Here is a 21,268-nt window from a genome sequence, read left to right on the forward strand (position 1 = left end):
GATGTAATTACTCTGGTGTAACTATTTAGCTGACAGCTCCCGCCTACTTTGCTCCTTCTTAATATTATAGATATATATATATATATATATTGAACATTTCCAAAGCCCCCTCACCAGAGGATTGGGGCTAGCATGTGGGGTTTCTTCGATAATCCGCGTCTCCGATATCGCGCGTTAATCAGTCTAGGTCATTTTATTCCGTACTGCCGTCTGCAGTCTCCAATATAAGCCGAGAACATAAAATATGAAAGAAAGCAATAACTATGTCATACTTGTACAGATTACAGTAGTATGTAAAACACCTATATGACAAAACGAACGAAATGAAATAGACAAAAATGCAAAACAAGAGCGACCAATGATGAGCAATTTCGCTCTAACCATTTCTAGGAAAATGAATGAACATAGGAAAACGTACTTGGAATGCCGTGGAGATTGCATGACCGCCCGCCAATACCCAATACCCATCATTGTTTTATCTTCATCTATAACCAGCAAACCTACTCCGCAACCCAGACAGCGGCCATACCCATTCCAGTGCCAACACACATGCTAGTAACCCCAACTCTCTTCCCCGTTCTCTTCAGCTCCGTCAGGAGCGTGCTGACCTGTCTACAGCCTGTGCAGCCAAGCGGGTGTCCAAAGGCAATAGCACCACCCTTCGGATTGACCTTCTCCAGCGGTAACCCCAGCTCCTTCACACACCACACACACTGCGACGCAAACGCCTCATTGATCTCATAGATATCAACGTCATCCTTGGACAAACCCGCCTTCTCCAGCGCGACGGGGATGGCCTTCCACGGCCCAATGCCCATCAGCAGTGGCTTGACACCAACCACGCTGGCAGTGACGTACTTGCCAATGATACGCTGACCCAGGCGCTCAGCGGTAGAGCGCTTCATGAGCAAGACTGCAGCGGCGCCGTCAGAGATCTGCGAGGAGTTCCCGGCGTGTATACTGCCGTCCTTGGCAAAGGCTGGGCGAATCTTGGAGAGCGATTCGGCCGTGATGCCCGTCCGCACACCGTCGTCGCGAGAGACTGTGATGGTCGATTCCTTCTCTGTCTTTGGATCGACGAATTTAACGGTCTGTGGGGCTATTTCTTCATTGAAGAGCCCCGCCTCTTGGGCCTTGACGGCCTTCTGGTAAGAGGTGGCGGCGAAGGCGTCCTGCTCGGCACGCGTGATATTGCGGTCCTTGGCCATCTGCTCGGAGAGGATGCCCATAGGCACTTTGCAATTGGCGGCTTCTTGGTTGCTTTCGAGCAGTTCAGAGAATTCGGAGACTGCACCAGGACTGGAGGATAAGTTAGTCGGGGCTAATTTTATCCTTATATTACATCTGGAGGGAATCGCATTACAGCACAGCCAATAAGAAGGGAGTAACTTACCCATATTGTTGAGACATACTCTCGACGCCAGCGCCGATGCCAACATCAATCATCCCGCACTTGATGGCATTGGCAATATCGACAATTGCCTGGAGCCCGCTCGAGCACTGTCTGTTGAGAGACCGAACAGCGGCGGTTTCGGGAAATCCGGCAACCAGAGCTGCAGCACGGAACTCAGTAGCTCCTCCTCCAGGAGGCAAAACAGAGCCAACAGCAATATCTTCGACCAAGGCAGGATCGATCTTGGATTTCTCAACCAAAGATTTGAATACACCAGCCAGCAGGTCGGATGCGGCGGTGTCCTTGAAGCCGCCCTTACCACCTTTGGTGATGGCTGTCCGCAGGGCACAGGTCACGACGATGTCGTCCGGGTGTTTAGCGGTGATAGCGGAGACTCCGCCCTTGCCGGTAAGGTGCGAAGTGACCTGTGAAAGACGCTGCGTTGCTGCAAGGAATCATCACATGTTAGCGTTGAGAGGCAGAATGTAATGACGTGCACACTAGTTATGGAGATGGCACATACCTTGAGACATGGTGAGAGTCAACGTAGATGGAGGAAATGGATAGATAATGGATAAAGCACCGTAGGGACATACAAAGATCTGAAGACGGGCCAGAAGAAATTGAAAAGGAAAAGCGGAAGAACAAGGGCTGAGAGTTGGATGCTTATTTTATATCCAGTATCCAGAGCACTTGATCACACCGAAAGCCGAGGCTCTCCGGATCATAATTGTTCCGGAGAGCTATACCGCACGTGACCAATAATCGTGTGGGAGGATAACGTTGTTGTCATTACTAAAACTAACTACGCGAGAGCAATACAATATGTTGGGGGGCACGTGATAGGGTAGCCGTAGTACCCCCTAACAAATCGTGACATTGACATGTGAAACTGGAAGCAACAACAACTTTGTCCAGCCCTCGTTTCCATTTTTTACGGCTCCACAACACAACTAACTCCTCCTTGCTGCCAGCCGGGATTTCCTGAGATTGAGGAAAGTAGGTTGATCTGCAAACTCGGTTTACCTTCAATAGAGTACGAAAGGTGGGGCATATCCGGGATTCAGTACATACATTTTAAAGAGCGCATATATATTCTGTATACTACGCAGGTTTCCAGCAATATTCCGTACTCAAGAAGACTTCTTTTATAGGATCCGCCTTTCTTATCTGATTTAAGCTGGTGCCCTGTCACGTACATGTCCTCTAGTAGTTAAGGTCCTACGATGAGGGAGAAGTAGAATAGTAGCGACCCTATCACGTCGCATCATTCATCGTCAGAGTTGCATGTTACATACACCCACAGTGCCTTCTCTTGACGCAAATTAGGGAGTTTTTGTTATCTGTACGGAGTATCTCGCGTACAGAGGAGGACGAGAGGGGAGGGCCTTCATGAGAACTTATTTTCGTGTTGATAGTATCAAAAAACACCATGCTCACGGCTATGGAGTGAACAAAACTCATGGGCAATGATATACAATTGCAGAAGATATCTACCAAGAGGCATATGCACATCAAATGGGGTTGTTGGGTTGTTATCAATTAAATCTATCAATTTGTAAGGAAACTAAGTTACATACAGTTGTAGTTCCTCACGGCCCGATAGGAAGTCGAATAAGTTTGCCAAGACTCCAAACCAACTGCAATTCCTTTTTGTTGCCCCGAATACTATACAACCACTCGCAATGATATTTTCTTTTCCACATCTACGTTCTGACTGAAGACCTGTCGCGTTCTAGTTGTCAGTTAGGAGATATAATTGTGCAATGTCACTTCCAAGATCATCGGGTTTAACGATCCGAGCTACGTCGAGCTTTGCGACAGCATTTAATATCTCAAGATGGAGCCGCCCCCTCCCCAATAACAGTGCGGTATGGTCTAATCATAACCTAACTTGAATATTCGTTTTAAATACTTGAAACTAATTCGCTCACTTGCAGAGCTACTATCTCTCGATGCCGTGCCTATGCCGTTCACATCCCACTCGGCCCGCGCCCGCTTCTGTCTCCTCCACCATGCCCTCGACTCTCCGCACGTTACAAAAATGCGCATTCAATACCTCAGTTCCGACTTCACCCTCACTCGAATCCTCAAATCGCCCTGATGCTGACTGCCACGCAACACGCACAAGCATCGACACCAGCAGCAGCGGCAGCCAAAGCGAAAGCCCGTCAACGGTATACATAAATCCACATCGCGCAAAACGAATATGGCCACCAGATGTCTCGAAATTATCGCGAAAGCAGCAGTTCAGATTAGAGCGGAAATACAGAAGGCGGGCGAAATTGAAATGGGCACGCCCTACATGGACTAAGTGGACAAAGTTGGTACAGTGGGCGGCTATTAGCTGTATGTTCACCTCCCCTCAAATACAAGCGCAAGAAAGACTCTCAGGTCCTTCCTTTTACAATCATAGGAAGTAAGCCTGCAGACTATGTATACTGACCGACAACTTTGCGGGGCCGGAATAGGGGTTATGGTATATTGTGTATTGTTCCTGGACTTGGAGGAAAAGGCAAACCCATTCCAACCAGTTAGTCTTGCTCTCGCCAATTCCATCATTAAATTTCCGTCACGCATATCATTTCTAGTTCCCTACGCATCCCCCATTTATTTCCCAGCCCTTCGTCCGTCGTTGGCTAACCGAAATATTTTTGCGCCTTGCGATAGATCCGAGATTATGTCCATCAATCCTTGAAGGGCCTCCTTTCAACTGCTCCCCAGCCTTCATTCCAGAAGGAGCCAACCAAGCCTGCCCCAAAGGCCGCTAAAAATGATTCTTGAGAGTTGTTACTAGGTATTAGCAGAGGAGCAGGAAGGATATCATTTGTATTTATAGAAGGACCAATATATATTTCTGCTTGGAATGCTTTTTTAAATCCGTGATGCTTAGCTGACGAACTTACCCAAATCTAACCTAATCATTACATGATTTCTAGCCGGAAGACTGATGGGAAGGTCGAATGTCAATGTCTTTCGGCGGAATGTGATATGTGAAAAGCATGCGCTGGGTGGAATGACGGGAATTGGCTTTACGTTTGCATTCTTTCCCCCCTCCTGGCTGTGACGACTCTAAGAAACAAACCATCAGCAGAATCGCTCAAAATGGGTTTGTATTATTTTTAGCTACGATTGTTGTTGGGGCGGAGTCTTGAGCTTTCTCGCCAAACTTCCAAGAGAATTCAGGGAATCCGACCCATTGCCCATTCGAAAAGTCTCCTTGTTGGAGTGGATGCTACATACTCTGCTTGCCTCTGGTCAAGTAATAATGATGTAGGAAATCTGGACCCTATCCGCCGTCTTCACACTTGGTTCGTATTTCGGCAGATAGTTCTCTCCCCCGCGAGCTGGGCGTGGACCACCCGCGAAACTCCACAACTTGAATGGTAATTCAGTCCCACCGGAACCAGCAACCAATGTACGCAGCTACATGTCTCCTCACCCCACAAAAATTGGGATCAGAATCAGCTATTCTAACATGTCAGCCAGGTTTCATACCTGCCCACGTGCCGCGATTTTGAGGGGTTGAAGAAGCTATAGCGTTGCATTTTGAAAAATCTCGGGGGCCAAAAGTAATATAAACAGAATTTGATGTGTTCGGATATGTTTCCCATACTCTTTATTGTACTGGTTTAAGGTCATCACAATAGCCGACAGCTCCGAAAAAGCTAGTAGTAGTCAACCCACTCGACGTCATGAACTCATGCTTGCGCTACAATAAAGCCATATATTAGTATTGGAAAATTGGGGGCCACCAACACCTCCACCGTTCGTCAGCAAGTTGGACTTCTCCATGAAGGAACCATTGGGAATACACTACAAAAAGCTAAATAAAAGCACTAAAATATACAATCCCCCGTAAAGTGGGCTCCATTTGCAGGGCTCTCGGTCCGCAGCCTGTTGACAGGGTGACATTGGTCCTAGATGTTGAAAACCGGAGTACTCCGGGCTCATATCTGAGTGTAATGTCGTTAGGCATTTGGTTGGGCAGTGAGCATGCTGGCAACCTCTCATTAAATCAGTTATGTGTCCAATAACAAGTAATCTAAGAGTCATTATTCATATGTTGGGCAAAAACTAATTTACCATCTCAATAACGTTATCCTCTCTCCAAGTAAAAGCCTTTAAATTATGCTGTCAATAACCAACTCACCACCTTACTCATAATGTATATTTGAAGCCTTCGAGCCCCTCAATCGGTTTTATCGCAGTGCCAGTATCAACCTGCTTATTCCTCCCGCAAGAAATGGATAGTTGTGCAAGCCAACAATGTCAAAATAAGGAACTGCAAGCCAGCTGTTGTCCACAGGCCGGGAATATACTTGGGGGCATCCACCTCACGGAACGTCGTCGAGGCAATGATGCCTCCAATGGCACCGAATCCAATTTGCAATGCACTTCCAACAAACCTCTTCGACTGCATGCGGATATTATTAGATTGGTAGGCGAGGATGGCAGGGACGTTTCCTTGACACCCAGCAGTGCCGAGGAATATGCCAAAGTAGCGAACGCCGGGTTTCGCGTGGTATGCAGTGATCATAAGGTCGACGATGCTAATGATACACTGCGCTGCAATAATGGGGCCACGGAGGCGGTACTTGTCTCCCACCAAGGCAAAGGAGTACGCGGAGATAACTGCAAAAATAACAGGAGGTGCAGAAAGGAGATTTGCGATTCCTCCGCTATATCCCAGGCCCTACAAATTATATTCTGTTAGTTTGGATGAGTAATCGTGGAGTATTATCTGGCTGCTTGACTTACTTGAATAATAGTTGGTGAGAAATAAGCAAAGGCGTATCTAGAAAAACGCAGTTAGAATTTTTTCCATTCAGTTGTCATTCTATTGATACGGCTGGAGACTCACGCAGGCGTTGTAGTTGACATGAACATTAAAGCACTGAATATCGGTTAGCGCATACTTGCGTGAGATGAATTTCGCCGGAATACCTACAACGCCCACAGCTTAAGATCCTTCAAATGTTCTCCACACTTCGCCCAAGTCAGGGGGTCATTGACCGCATCAGCGCGATCCTTCTCAATGCGGTTCTCAATAAATACAGCTTCTTGTTCTGTCAGGAAACCGGTCTTTTGAGGTTTGTCCGGGAAATCAATGATCAGGAACCTTGAAATTATTGCCACAACTTGCGTGAGAAGACCCTCAATGATCTGGAATATTATCTCAAGTTAGTTGGCCCTATTTGTGTGAGTGTGAGATCTTCTCAACTTCGCACGACTTACAAAAATCCACCTCCAGCCAAGGTAGCCCCGTAGCCCTTCCATCTGCATGAGGCCATATGCGAGAATAGCAGAGAAGCCTCCCACAAGGACGGAAAATAGGTAAAATGCAGCAAGCCTAGCAGCACTGAGTAAGTACTTATGCTGGTTACCGAGATTTTCTGAATGGAAGACTAGGTCTACGAACCGTGTTTGCATTTCATACCGAATGTACCAACAAGATATTAGGTACACGCTGCCAGGAAAAAACCCTATGGAGAATTTCAAAATCAGCCGTTGCTTTTGTTCCTGTCGTTGTTGGTCGTATGTAAGCATACCGGCTTCGAAGAATCCTAAGAGGAAGCGTAGGGCAGTAAGAGCTTCGTAGCTGTTCACGAACCCCTAGACAAAAGTAAATAAAACTCAGGAACGAAATCTCATGGTTAGCCACGCACCTGTCCCAGCATGAAACCTCCCCATCCGAAGGCAACAAAAGTAAGCTAATTGGTACTTCTAACCTTTCGAAGAACGATATTGGAAGGGAGCTACTAGTCCCGGGATATTGAGTAGATTAGCGCTGCATTCTTACATGTGGAAATCTCAACCGAGACGAAGCGAAATTGCTCATTTTCCGATGACATACCTCGAAAATTAAATACGGAATGAAGAAGACAAGCAGGGCAATGGTATATCGTGATCCTCTGTGTAGTTCCAGCTCCTTGTTCATTCCGGCTACACGCGCATTGGATATCTGTCGACCAAAAGGACTTGTCAATGTCTCGTTCAAGCAAACGGGAGGCAAGAAAAATGAACGGCAGAAAACTATATCCTTGAGGTAAGGCATCATACATTGACACGGTCAATCAAAGCAATGGCATACAAGGCCCCCAGAATTGGGAGTAAACGCCAGTAGACTTTGCGAATCAAAGCCTTTTCATTCACTGCTGAGGCTTCGATGTTATCCACATAATTGATATCGATTACCTCTTCCCTTGAAGAACTGTCTTCACGCTTTTCGTGGTCCATCTCAAAAGCTTGAGTAATTTTGTGAAGTTTCTATTGAGATGTTCAAGTCAAGGAGCAAAGTCGAAGGAGTATGACAAGGGGATATTAAGCTTGACGGGTAGGGTTGGAAAACCCTTCTCGTGGAAAATTGTTGTGCTCTTTGTCTTTGCTTTAAAATTCTTTGTCAAAGCAACGGCTTTTTTTGGGCAAATGAGCAACAGCAATGCTTTTAAACTATGACTTGTCCATGTCCGCAAACGATAGAAGCAGCCGAAGAAATTTTCGCAAAACTCGGTTGACAATACGCATATATTTACAACCCCCGCTTTGCACAGAGGCCAGGTCCCTTCCATCCAAGGAGACGACGTTTCGAGAGCAGGACACCGAGGGACAAGCCTGGTGGCGGACCTGCATCGTAGTGCCTTGATATTCTCGATTCCGAATACGACCAATGAACGTCGTATGTTGAGGATGGGGAATATATGGGGTCCTAAACTTCCTAGCGTTAACCCAATCCTCCCACGTTATTCGCAAACTTCAAGATCGAATTCGAGGTCTCTCTGGGGAAGCTGGGAGGGTTTCTGGAGGAATCGAAGCTCAGTAGGATTGGACGAAAGTTAATGAATGGCATTAGATGCAAAGCTAGCTTCGATCATTAACCTTGTCACAATCTACTAGATAGCCTTGCAAATTGCGGGGGAACATCAAATACCCATTTCGGGCCCACCCAACTAGCTTCCAGAGTCCTAGAGGGAGAAATTTGAGAAGACAGAACATGACTGTCTGGGTGGTTTCACCGGCAAATTATCCCCTGCATTAAGGCGTGTAGCTGTATGCCGATGACTAAACCACACCACATCTGAAATTGTCCTACATTGCACAGTAGATGAGGCGCAGATATATCAGATGCACTTCCACCAGGTACAACGTTCAAGGTTGTTGCAAGAAAACGGTAGGGCTTAAAATGGTGTCTTGGATTAAACATGTTTCCCAAACCATAATTAAGACACTTGAGTGACCGGGTTGGAGACTGCGGCTTGCGATTAACAAGCGACCCAGGGACTTGTGTCTCCACCCAGTAAGAGGTTGGGGAACTTGGTGTTCCCCGCTGTGAGGGATGGTGCAGGATCCAAGATTCATCGGCCGCCGGCCCCAAATGTAGCGACATTCATGCGTGGTGGGTGTTTTGCATGTCTGGAAGGAAATGACTTGTTGTTCACCTGAATGGAAACACCTTATCAATGTGTGATCTCAACATCCCCTTGCACTCCCACCTCTCCAACTCCGACTTTTTTCGCCAAATTCAGCTGAATTGCCACAGTGGCCTCGGCAAGACGTGTCAGATGATGTTGAAGTGCTACAGGGCGTGGAGTGTACGTACCCTCTTTACATAGTGTGAATACTGCCCGCAGGTCGAATGCCAACTTGAACCTTCAACAGTGCGCCGACAGGTGTGGGTATTTGTTGTGACCGGATTCAGAATATTTTTGTCCTCACATCCCCCTGAATGCCGCGGAATGCTTTCTGGAGATTGAGTAGTATGAGTAGTGCGGGAGCTGTTTCGAGAGCGGTCCTCTGTTGTCCTGCTTGTCAAGAACAAGCGACTCACTCAGCTGGACTCTAGATAAGAACATGAAGAAGAAACTGGCGGGGAAAATACGATGGATGTTTAGCAGATGCAAAAGTACACTAAAAACGGAGGTCAAGCAAGGTCCGATCCCCGTATAAGGTTAGGGAGATGATAACATCGAAAGATTTCCGAGGTATGTTTTCCAAGAGCCAATCTACCAGGTGATAATATCAAAAAAAGAAATTAAAAAAAAAAAAAAAAAAAAAAAAAAAAAAAAAAAAAAAAAGGGAATACCAACAGTGATCATGTTAAAAGTGGAATCTCATTAAATACCCATTTATTCATCATTTCATTAATGCCACTGATGAGTAGAAGGCATGTAATTCGTGCGGCTGGTTTGTACAGTACATGAACAGCCTTTCCAAAGGCGAGAGTAACCTTCAATAGAGAAAAAAAGAGAGCTCTGCCAATCATTAGAAAATAAGTTCAAAATGTCATAAAAGTCAACATCGAAAACCAAAACGCCATAGGCAATGAGGAAGTAAAAACAAAAAGACATCTACAAAGGAGAAGTGCGATAAATTCAGTGCAGAATGCGAACTTTGAAGATATCACAACACAAAGAGTGGGACTTGTTTTTCATGAGATAAAAATCAAAGCCAACCGCTCCTAGTTTCGCTTGCTCCATGGCCAATTTCTCCAGCGAGATCTAACTTAGGCGGCTCGTCGCTCACTAGCCCAACCCGCTTTTTCGGAGAGCCCGGGGTAGACTTGATGGGACTTCTTGAGGTAGAATCCGGACCACCTCGGGCTGGGCCTTCGCGAACAAATTTATAATCCCATCCATCTTCCGCTGCCGCAGCAACCCAAAGCTTCAAAGAATCGTGTACTGAGGAGTAGAATTTCTCTTTGCAAGTGCGTAGACTGGTGCCCATCACTTTCTCAAAACCAGATGCCCGAAGTTCAGTTCGTAACGTATTGCGCTCACTTGCAGTGGGCAACGCAGCAAGCAAACCATTCAAGAGATCGAGATGATTTGCGATATAGTTAGTGGCATCCCATTCCACACCACCAACATAAGGGGCAGCTGGAACTGGTGGGCGGGGAGGAGGGAAATAACGTTTCGAGTAGGGTTCTGAATTAATCTCTGTAGCTTCCGTGACGGGAACGACATTGAGCTGATGAAGGAATATCCAAAATACCTCCTTAGTCACATTGCTAATTTCCTTGCACCACACACGATATGGACGAGGTTGATAAATGCTTGCAATGAAGTTCAATGGCTGGGATTCTTCTGGTGGAGTAGGGTCGCGCATATATGCCATAATTGTTTTAGCCCGAGGCACCAGATTTTCCGCAGATGCGGACGATAGGTGAGTAAAAAGCAGACTAAGAACAATACCCCGAGTTGTGAATTCGCTCGGGCCTTTCTTCTCCTCGTCGAAGAGCATACGCAAAAGAGTTGGAAATAGCACTGATTCGACGGATGAAAGATGACGAAGAGCCAATGATGTCGTGCAAAGTGCCTTCAGACAAAGAAGAGTTTCGTGCAACAAGGCATCTTCGTGTTCCTCCCTATCAAAGAATAGTAAGTATTTTGATCTCATAATACTGTTAACGGATAGGACAATACACACCGCCACTCCACCTTGAGGATACGGTACAAAAGTTCAATGATTTCGTTCATTCCTCCATGGGAAATAAATGCGTCAACCCATGTCACTGTCTCGTTTCTCAAAAGTATTCTGAGTTTGTGTAGCTTGCCAACTTCAACTATCTCTGGCTTCTGAACCTCTCGCAGGTAGTGAACAAAGCCAGTGGGATCTGCTGTATGGTCTGGTTGGGCCTGAGATGCTATCCCCGTCATTGAGTTGGAACTAGGTAATCCTTTGGAAGATCCGGGTCGAGATAAATCAACCGATTTTGGACGCTTGTGAGTAGTCATATTCTCATTGCTTCTTTTAGGCGACAGTATGTCCGCCCTTGAGATTGAAAATGGACGGGTCCGAGATTGGGATCTTGATCCCTTTCCGCTGGAATCCTTTCCACCATTAGCAGAGCCACTCGATGTGTTTTGGTCCTGACTAGAGTTTGATGTAGTAGATAGATTAACATCAAGATGGTGCTTCCGTATGAAATCAGCTTTGATACTTGTATCCAAAGATCGCATCTTATCACGCATATTATGAGGAATGTTCCGAGAATCCTTTCCACAAGTAAATCGGTTAGAAGATAATTAGTCTTATGTTTAGAAGGTCTATCTTACCAAAAGCGCTTCGAATGCCCCTTCGATTCCATCACTATCTAAGGGCTTTTGTGGTGGCTCCATTGCCTTCTCCTTCGCGTTTAATGCTGTAATGGCTGCCAAAACTCTGGACCCCCGCTTTCCGCCCGGCTCATGTCGCTTCTTCAGTTCATGCTCTGTTGGAGATCCGCGGCGAACGTGGTTAGCCCAGCTATCACCTCCTTTCTGCCACTGCTGTTCGTTGGAAGCACCCGAACGCTGTACGGAAGCTAGCATATCTTTCATGGATGAAGAGGTGGGTAATACAAATTCCGACTTAGGCCTCGGTTTTGTATCGGAACGTTTCGTTAGAAATGGTAGTTGGTGGCCATGGAAATTCCTTTGCTTTGATGGCGAGTAGCCCCTAGGAGTATAGAGCGACATTTCTTCGTCCAAGGTTCGCCCTCTTTCTGGTAGATAGCGGTTTCCTCCCTGACCCTGCTGCTGGGACGTGCTGCCGAAATGCGAATATAGCGGCGAAATTTCAACCGTAGGAGAATGAGGTGGATTCATGTTTTCCTTATCTTTCTGCTGTTTGTTGGAAGTATTATCCCTCCGCCCTCGTTGGGACCTTCTGAAAATTGCTGACAAACTGGTGGACGACTTTGTCTTTTTCGCCTTCTTTTCCCGTACGATGATCTCTGGGGAAGGTGTTTTGTTGGGTGTTGTAAAATCCTTCATGAGGGACCTTAACGATACGGAGCTTTTCGTTTTCTTATGCAAGCTATAATCCGAATTCGCCTCAGAACTCTTGTTGCGGAGGCGGGAATTACTTGGCTGGTGGCCCATTATGGGATACCTCAGACAATGGCCACTGCGTGTAGGAATGTGGATGGTCCAGAGGCAACATAGGAGGGGGCATGGACGTATGGTTGTTTGGCAGGGCATTCCCTATTAGGGCACTACCAGCTGAGTGGTTTCTCTTGTGGGCCTTTGACGGGAAAATAGACCTCAGACCCGAAGCTTTTGAATGGCCCGACTGCTCATCAACAAATATGCCTGAGTTTTGCATGGCGGGAGACATCCTGTTTCTCATGGGGTCCTGAACATGTGCATAGAGATTAGTACTTGCTGTGCAAAGGTAAACAAAAGACGCTTAGGTTTGTTTCCACTCACTCCGCTTCAAAAAATATCTGGCTAAACACAATTAATAAAGTGGTAACAAAGAAAAAATAAATCGAATATCCGTATTCTAAATGCCTATGCGAATAGTGAATCGAGGGATATGGGATTCAAGCAAACATACCAGTGTCAAGGTTCGGTTAAATGCTTCATCTCCTTGAGGATATCCTCAAGGAAGGCAAGACAACAAACAAAAATAGTCAAGAGAACTGTCAATGAATAGCATTGAGGGCCATGGGGGGGCAATAATAAATGAATCAGTGACCGCTGTTCCAAGAATTATGATGAATGGAGAAACAGGTATTGGTGTTGCTGCAGCAACGGAGATTCACTAGTTGGTCAACACCGATAACAAATAACTTAGCTAAGCGGGGTGGCCTTGGCGCATCCATCTTGAACGCTCGATGGATAAGACAGCAATCCGATATCAGGTTAATTAGCGCAGGCGGGATGGCTCACCTACCGGTGGTCAATCACTGTCTTGACCTGGCCCCAATGGGTTTATTGTTTGGTGTTACTTTCTTTGTGCGGTTTTCAATCGCTCATCCCAAAATCGTTGATCTTTCAGCGTGCTAAGCGCTAAGATAGCCAATAGAACGACAATGTTTGTCGCTAAGAACGACCTCGAGATTTTGGCCTCAGACAACGATACAACAGGCCAATTTCGAACTTGTAGTTCCCCTCTACGCACCAACTTTCCATAGAAATTATCTTATCCCACCGTGATTATACTACTAGTATATTAGCACATGTAGTTCCACGAGGCTTTACTCCGGTATATTAGCGCAACATGATATATCCTGGACTGGGTTTTTTTGCAGTCGCCTTTCGAAAATATCCTGCCAGTTAATTCGAGTTTTCTCGAACGCCAGAAACCCAAATTTGTTGGCACTGACCTCTGGGTATAATTTGGGACAAGGATTTAAGGAACTTGTTGCTCAGCTCGTCATATTTCCATGTGCACCTTGCATTTGTAACATTAAATATAAAAAAATGAAAAAGTAAGAAAGAGAACAAGACAAAAGAGAGACATAGATAAGAGAATGTATAAATAACACTAATATCATTTTGGCGGTTTGGTTACCTTGCATACTAAACTAAAAACTCCATATTTGAGCCACCCAGCCGGAGTTCTGATGACGAGGGGGGGTGGAATGAGACAGTAGCTATACATAACCAAACTCGCCGGAATGACGTAGGGAGAAGTGGTATATCTATATGTTATGTTCCACTTAATAAACAAGTAGTAATGCATTCCAACGAGTTACACAGCATTGCGCAAAGAGGTTGTGCGGGTTCCTGATTCAGAATTGAATCTCGTGTTTAAATGGCATCCTGTATGATTTGAAAAACACCAAAGACACAGGCAATCTGAGCACCAAAGCAGCGAAATGCCCTCATGTTAAGAAATGTGTTCAAAACATGGCTCGGAATAACACAAGATACAATTTAAAGCGAGGCCACGCACGAAGAGAACGCACGGAAGTTTCGTTCGACAACAAAAGAGAGCAAGCCTTACATGGCCATCTCACCCAGCAGCCTCCTTAACCTTCCCCTCCTCAGGAGGTTCATCCACAAACTGTGGTGGTGCAACCTCGTCTTGAAGAAATGCGGGTGTCGCATCCTCAGATAAAGCGTTTTCGAACATCGACTCCTCCCCAAGCGCTTCCAACTCCGCATCAAGTTCAGCCTCATCCACATCCTCCGGCACGTCATACGCACGGCTGATGCTCTCCTGAATCTCATTCCCAATTTCCATCAAATCCTGCATCTCATCCTGCATGCGCTCGATCTGGTCGATATCCACCTTTCCATACTGCTGTTTGAGCGTCTTTGTCGTGGTCTTCATCGCATCCACAGTCGTCATGACATTTTTCAGATTATCCTGCATCATGCCTGCTTGTTCCATGTTCCATGACTGTTGCGACAGTTGATCTCGCTGAGCTTCGTATTGCTTGCGGCGTTGTAGCACCTTGAGGGCTTTTTGACGTATGGCATTTTTCCCGGGTCCGTCGCGCATTTTAGCCATTCGAGATTGGTAGGACGATAATTCTGCATTTAGAGCGGCGAGTTTTACGTCTATGCTTGCGACGCGGTTGTCGACCTGTTAGTCAGTTTAACATGTGTTACAATTCGGGCGGAGGTTCGCTTTGGAATGCTATGAACTGTTAGGTGACGGGGAATGAGCAAACGTACATTTGTGATTGCGGAATCGAGCGTCGGTTTCGGAGCAGAGCTCTTGGTACCAAATAACCGGTTCATAACGGTTTTGCACTTGTGCTATTTTGCGTCTGGGGAATGCCGTGAAGACAGCGGGACAAATTCAACAGGTGAGTTATATATAGCCTTGGAGCGTTATCAGCGAATACGAAATATACTGCAAAATCCCTGGAGTCGTGATTTGCTAACCGTTCAAGTGCTCTAGAGTCAAGCGTCAATATTCGACACGATCAATGATGCCTGTTGGAAGATGAAAAGCGTACTAAAATAACGGTCCAAGTTCTGATGTCAGAGGGTTGGGTCACATGCCGCCTGCCAAGCCATCAAACGATCAACTCACCCACACCGGCCTGGACTTCTCAACTATCAATCAGCCAAAGAAAGCCGAGGATTAAGTTGTTTTTCATTTGTTGTTTTTCATTAACCATAGGTGTGACATGGCTTTGTAGGTATGAGCATGTATCTTAAAAAGCCCACTTGGCCCCTAATTTTGATCAAGAAGCAAATATGTATCACAGGAAGCGGGGGTCTCAGTATCGAAAGTTCTCAACGAACAGTTTGATTTACTATGTAGAGGGTGGCCTTCATTCCAGGCTTTGATTCATGCAGAAAGAAGAAGGATCTATGTGAAGCCTCCTGATGATTGTGCTCCTGAAATTAGTCTACTCTGCAGATAGTGGAGTCCATGGCAGCAACAGGCTGACAGCATGATGTAGCCGAACGAGACCAAGTTGACAGTAGAGAAAAAACTACGTTATCCTTTAATTTTCACGTCGATTTATTTAAGAACAGCCTGCTATGTAACCCCCAAACAGACCGGTCTACTCCCGCTGTGGCCAGTGGCATAATTGGTAGTATTCCTAGTGGTTGTTGTTGCTGCAATAGTTGAGTATAGTACATATTTGCCTGGTTCTTCGGAAACCTTGGGCAAAGAGCCGCACCCACGCCAGCGCCAGCACACGTCAACTTCAACTTGCCGACCTCAACCCCAACATCCGCCCATACGACACCAACCTCCCGTTCTCGACTGTTACTGGCCTCAAGCTCCCGGGCAAGGCTGCTTTGAATTATTTGTTCATCTTCATCGTCATTCTCTCATGTCGAAGGTACGCTGCAAATTACCCTTCTCCCGTCATATGCGGCCTAACCCACCACCCCCCCATTTTCTCCCGTCAGCATCCTAAATGATCCTACCCTACATCTTTAACCACCTACCCTTTCCCCGTCCGCGCACTCGCATACTGACATCGTATTTCCACATAGCGCATGGTAGCTTCGTCCATATTCTATTCTCTACTCCTATTCAGCACCGATTACGACCTCGAAATTGTCCGCGATCTTACCACCACCATAATACCGATCTCTCGTCTCTACACGTCGCTTTCAGTGCTTGATACTTTGCGAATTATCATTATTTGTGGATAGCAAAATTTGCGCATAGACTCTCGGATACAGAAGCATACTTGGAAGCTGAAAGAAAAAAGAGATACGAAAAGTTAGAGAAATCGCAGACTCATCACTTCACATTTTCCCTGACGTCAATGAATCATCTTTACCGTTTCCCTCTCCGATATAATTATAACTCATCATGTTCTGGCGTTTTGGTGGATATGCAAATATATCCGCTATCGATACCCTCCTCGAGAAAGCAGATGTCTCCCTCGAGGAAGTTCTCGATGAGTCGGAGCTTATGCAGGAGCTCAAGCAGCATAATACGAAACTTATAGAATATCTGCGTGACGATAATGTCTTGAAACGATTGCTTGACTATGTAATTTCACCAAGTCTGATAGATGACGATGATGACGACCACGATGACGATGCGCAAGGACAAAAGGACAAGGGTAGGGATGGAGAAGCAAAGGAAAACCACGAAGTCGCGGCAACTGCGGATTTGTCCGACCAGGCTAAGGAAAAAGGACAGCAGTTCGCCGACGATAAACCCGCTGGTTTAAGTTACGGTCTTGATACCGATGAACTGGAGAATGCAGAGAAGTCACGCTTGAAGTATTCCTATATTGCTTGCGAAATCTTGTCTTCTAATTCCTGGTCAATCATTGAGTCGATGATGCTCAATGAAGGATATCTACGGGACTTTTGGCACTTCTTGTGGAGGGAAGTGCCGCTTGATCCACTTCAATCCGGATATTTTACGAAGGTGAACGAAGTCCTTCTTGAAAAGAAGTCCGAGGAAATGCTCGCTTTCATCAAGTCATTAGATGGCGTGGTGCCCACGCTCCTTCGACATGTGGATAACCCTATGATCATGGACTTGCTTTTGAAAATTATATCGCTTGAAAGGATAGAGGGTGGCCAAGGAGTTGTTGAGGTGAGCACCATAACTGGCATTTCTAGACTAACATAGCTAACAGTTTCAAATTCAGTGGCTCCAATCACAGGACCTGATTCCATCCCTATTATCTTGCCTTTCGACAGAGCATACCTCTTCGACCCAGACATCAGCAGGTGATTTTTTGAAAGCAATTATCACGATTTCTGCTAACGCTGCGCAAAATGACCAGTCTTGCATCGGACCCAACAGCTTGACGCGCCAACTAGTTTCCCAGCCTTGTGTGGAAGTTTTAATATCGTCAATGTTGAAAGGTGGAAACCCACTTACCGTCGGAGTTGGGATTGTTATCGAAGTGATCCGAAAGAACAACTCGGATTATGACCCAGAAAATGTTGGCGGCCCGGACTCACCCCCAACGATTCATGATCCCATTTACCTTGGGACTCTCTTACGCATGTTTGCAAAAAATGTGCCTGGTTTTATGGATCTAATACTCAGTTCAAAACATATGGTGAATGAAGCTGGCCAACACAAAGTTGTTGAAAGACCCCGTCTCGACAGCGCTTGGGGAACTCGGATTGAACCTCTGGGATTTGACAGGTTTAAGACATGCGAATTAATGGCTGAACTTCTTCATTGCAGTAATATGGGTTTATTGAACGAGGTTGGAAGCGATGAATATATCAGAAAACGTGATGCGGAGCGTGAACGACTGCGAGCACAAGGTGCTTTTATCACTGGTGAAGAATACTCGGGTTTCGAATATGCCGAGACCACGAACGAGTTCGCAAATGGCATCTCCCCATCTGCACTTGGTTCTGGCTCGCCTGAGGATATCAAACGGCTTGACGCATCACATGCAGGCGAAGAGGATGGTTTCGAACATGTTACTTCATCTGGAGTACTGATAGACGATGTTAAGGACGGTTTCGAGGAGAAGCCTGAAGGGGAAATCAACAATAAACCTGGTCCGGAACAGTTCACGAGTATTCCACCACATGCGCCTAAATTAGGCCTGAGTGACGATTTTGTAGATGAACCACTAACCCCACCGGAGCAAGGGACATCCTTGGATGCGAAAGTCATCCAGCCTCTTTGTCCATCTCGAGCTAGCGATCCTTTATCACCTACCGCATCAATCCTCACTCAGAAAGTCGAAAACTTCAAGATTGATGCCGAACAACAGCATGGCCCGCATGAAAGGCATGACTCCCCTCTCAACGAAAACCCCACCATTGACGTACCTGAAAGTCAACGTTCGGAAAATCAAACTGGTAATCAAGAAAGTGGTGAACCGGATTCATCGTTATCCCCGCAACCAGATGATAAACCGGCACCTCTATTCGCCGCGAAGGACTCTCCAACGAAACTGGAAAATCATCAAATTGGCGAAGAAGACAATAAAGGAAGAGTGGAAACCGGGACTGCTCTCGGGAGCAGTTGCATAGCCGGGTCACTAACACCGTCGATAACAATGGGTGATGCTGGAGAGAACGTTGCACATCAAAATATTCAAATAGATACCGACGGCCAGCCAGTGGTTGGAGATTATCTGAAAATCATGTTTGTTGAGCACAAAGTCATACCCACGATCCTGGTACGTACAATTTGATTTGAATTCGATATATTATAATTTAATAGCTGACCCACTGAAATAGTCATTCTTTTTCCGATTTGCATGGAATAACTTTCTCCACAATGTGGTATATGATGTTGTTCAGCAAGTATTCAACGGCCCGATGGATCGTGGTTTCAATCGATCCTTAGCAATTGACGTTTTCGAATCGGGCCGTATTACAGAGGAGATTGTTCGAGGCCAACAACGAAGTGATGAAGCACAGCGGACAAAAAATATGAGATTGGGCTACATGGGCCATCTCACCCTGATTGCAGAGGAGGTGGTAAAGTTCAGCGAACGGCATCCCCCCTGAACTGTTGTCGGCGACAGTAATGGAATATGTCCTTCACCCCGATTGGATCGATTATGTCGAACGAACTCTGTCTGAAACCAGAGAAAGGGATAATGCCATTTTGGGTGGTGTTAGACCCGATATGTCTATGGGCCATCGGCAGGCAGTTCTTAATGCAGTCAACGCCTCACAGGGATTTACAGCTTCAACAGCGTTAGCAAATGCCGGTTTGAACGGAGGAGCCCTGGGTGCAACATTCGAAGGGTTGGATATTGTACATCAAGGCAGCGCTTCGGGCGGTGCGTTTTTCAGCGGGGCTAGCGGGCCATCCTTGCTCAGTGGATTTGGAAGCTCGAGCGATGACGAAGATGAAGAAATGGAGGATCCAGAAGATGACGATGGTGGTGCGAGAAGAACTCACTCAACTGGCGCGGAGAACAGCTTTGATAATGTGGGTCAACATTTCTTTCAGGACATTGACATGACGGACCGATGATGGCGACCTTTTCACCAAAAATCCCTGATTCATGCTGCCTAATTCTTTCTTTTGGAGCCTCGTGTTTGTGACGTATGGGCGACAATTGTACATGTATCTTTACATCCTGTATGGCACCTAGTCTGGCACCTTGGCATGAGGTCGTTTACGGCCGTTTACATCGAGCGATTTTGTTTTCTTTCCTAAGACATCATATTTTTGCACACGGCGCTATCTCAAACATGTATAAACACCCGGGCTACTTGTTCACCGCCCCTAGACCTTCATATCACTATTATCTTTGTCCCATTGGATCAGGCACTTCTTCTAGCTACATCGGTTGTTGTTGGTCACACTGATCTTTTCTTATCCTACTTCCCAACTACTTACAACAGAGACACTAGTCATCGTTGGTATTCATTTCCTAAAGTTGATTAAGGATGGTACACTGATGATTAACCCATTTGACTGCCCTTTTATACTTTGGCGCTGTATTTCCTGACGCAAAGGAACATTGAGCTACCACTCATTTCTGATGTGCATTGTTGCTAACAAATGTTATGTAATCTTATAGGAAAGGTCTCACGCGACAAGCCAACCGATTCCCATGCTATCACCACCTGCGCCGTTGAACATTCCCCCATCTCGAGCTCGTCGTCAACTAGCCGCACGCCTAGCGGCTCAGAAAGAACGGGCTGAAGCCGCCCTTGCCTCACCTCCCTCGGACGACATTTCTAAGGACTCTGAAGATACCACTTCTGGAAACAGTACCCAATCAATGAACTACAGTTTTGGCCTTAGCTCTATCATGGACCCCTTCGGATCATCGGCACAGGGGACCGAAGGTTTCGGCTCGTCCTCAGTGGGAAATACATCGTCATATGGTGCATTCACTTCCCATTTTTCGGCATACGGAAGGCCGTCTTCCCCTCCGTCTTCTCTGTCTAGTTTCCCTCACGTCAATATGTATTCGTCCAACTCCTCCGACGAAGGTGACGAACTGTCCACCGAAGCTGTACAACGAAAAGGTCGACTTCCGCTTGAGGTAGACGACGATGATACGGATGAGATGGGTGATATAGCTGGGCCTCATACGGAACTCGTTTCGACTTACTCCGACGAGGAAGATGGGACGCTGGTAGGAGAGCCTTTGGGGTATTCCAACTTTTTTGAAAATGCGCCGTATGGTAGCAGCACATCGGGGACTAGGATGCGAAATTCTGGGGGGAATATATTGCTTGACTCGAAAGATCGAAATGACAGCAGTGATGGCGAGGAGGATGATGGCCTTGTAGAGATTTTACTGCCAGGAAGGAAATAATGACCCAATTCCTTTTGGTATATGACTGTCTTCTATGTTTGATGCATTGCGCACTTTGTTTTTTTCTTCTGTTTAATCTGTTCACTCTTTCCCTTGTGGTCCGTGTTGTCTAAAGGCCTTTTTTCCCCATCCTCCAGATGTCCTCCAAACATTGGCTTTACTATTTTTTTTTTTTTTTTTTTTTTTTCTTCGCTGTTACCGCTTACCTGATCTTCGCATTATACACCCAAAAGAAAGTGGATTCCGGTACTCCCCCTTTCTATTAATCTGGATAAATGGTCTTCAGTATCGACATTGTACAACATATATTGTATATAGCTTCCACATTCTTTCCTATTGTGCATATTTTACTCTCCCACCCCTCCCGTGTTGCACTGGCCAGTTTTGGTTCCCTTCCCTTGATCCTTTTAATCGTTCTTTTATTTTCAAAGCCATCTCGAGGGCCTAGATCTAATGTCCGA

General features: G+C 46.1%; 7 protein-coding genes across 7 annotated transcripts; 3 read left to right on the top strand and 4 right to left on the bottom strand.

Moving 5' to 3' along the window:
- Window positions 1–500: 500 nt before the first annotated feature.
- HCAG_01596 (hypothetical protein) lies at window positions 501–1,926 on the bottom strand (the record flags this gene model as incomplete). Its single annotated transcript, XM_001544499.1, has 3 exons — window positions 501–1,299; window positions 1,394–1,838; window positions 1,917–1,926. 3 exons carry the CDS (start codon window positions 1,924–1,926, stop codon window positions 501–503), a joined length of 1,254 nt encoding a protein of 417 aa, XP_001544549.1.
- Window positions 1,927–3,408: 1,482 nt separating this feature from the next.
- Window positions 3,409–4,177, top strand: HCAG_01597 (predicted protein; the record flags this gene model as incomplete). Its single annotated transcript, XM_001544500.1, has 3 exons — window positions 3,409–3,742; window positions 3,865–3,926; window positions 4,064–4,177. 3 exons carry the CDS (start codon window positions 3,409–3,411, stop codon window positions 4,175–4,177), a joined length of 510 nt encoding a protein of 169 aa, XP_001544550.1.
- A 474-nt stretch (window positions 4,178–4,651) lies between these two features.
- HCAG_01598 (predicted protein) lies at window positions 4,652–7,633 on the bottom strand (the record flags this gene model as incomplete). The annotated part of the gene is made up of 10 exons (XM_001544501.1): window positions 4,652–4,819; window positions 5,022–5,105; window positions 5,244–5,349; window positions 5,716–6,089; window positions 6,155–6,191; window positions 6,258–6,290; window positions 6,345–6,559; window positions 6,632–7,009; window positions 7,251–7,358; window positions 7,457–7,633. 10 exons carry the CDS (start codon window positions 7,631–7,633, stop codon window positions 4,652–4,654), a joined length of 1,680 nt encoding a protein of 559 aa, XP_001544551.1.
- Window positions 7,634–9,835: 2,202 nt separating this feature from the next.
- On the bottom strand, window positions 9,836–12,490 carry HCAG_01599 (predicted protein; the record flags this gene model as incomplete). The annotated part of the gene is made up of 4 exons (XM_001544502.1): window positions 9,836–10,757; window positions 10,820–11,388; window positions 11,449–12,190; window positions 12,240–12,490. 4 exons carry the CDS (start codon window positions 12,488–12,490, stop codon window positions 9,836–9,838), a joined length of 2,484 nt encoding a protein of 827 aa, XP_001544552.1.
- A 1,626-nt stretch (window positions 12,491–14,116) lies between these two features.
- HCAG_01600 (conserved hypothetical protein) lies at window positions 14,117–16,091 on the bottom strand (the record flags this gene model as incomplete). The annotated part of the gene is made up of 7 exons (XM_001544503.1): window positions 14,117–14,667; window positions 14,785–14,879; window positions 15,149–15,171; window positions 15,364–15,430; window positions 15,626–15,865; window positions 15,931–15,951; window positions 16,024–16,091. 7 exons carry the CDS (start codon window positions 16,089–16,091, stop codon window positions 14,117–14,119), a joined length of 1,065 nt encoding a protein of 354 aa, XP_001544553.1.
- A 305-nt stretch (window positions 16,092–16,396) lies between these two features.
- On the top strand, window positions 16,397–20,185 carry HCAG_01601 (conserved hypothetical protein; the record flags this gene model as incomplete). The annotated part of the gene is made up of 6 exons (XM_001544504.1): window positions 16,397–17,137; window positions 17,208–18,698; window positions 18,760–19,002; window positions 19,205–19,415; window positions 19,882–19,929; window positions 20,061–20,185. 6 exons carry the CDS (start codon window positions 16,397–16,399, stop codon window positions 20,183–20,185), a joined length of 2,859 nt encoding a protein of 952 aa, XP_001544554.1.
- Window positions 20,186–20,450: 265 nt separating this feature from the next.
- Window positions 20,451–20,807, top strand: HCAG_01602 (predicted protein; the record flags this gene model as incomplete). The annotated part of the gene is made up of 1 exon (XM_001544505.1): window positions 20,451–20,807. One exon carries the CDS (start codon window positions 20,451–20,453, stop codon window positions 20,805–20,807), a length of 357 nt encoding a protein of 118 aa, XP_001544555.1.
- Window positions 20,808–21,268: the final 461 nt, after the last annotated feature.

This window comes from Histoplasma capsulatum, genomic scaffold (assembly GCF_000149585.1).
Source record: "Histoplasma capsulatum NAm1 scaffold_1 genomic scaffold, whole genome shotgun sequence".
In the NCBI taxonomy this organism is placed as follows: domain Eukaryota; kingdom Fungi; phylum Ascomycota; class Eurotiomycetes; order Onygenales; family Ajellomycetaceae; genus Histoplasma; species Histoplasma mississippiense.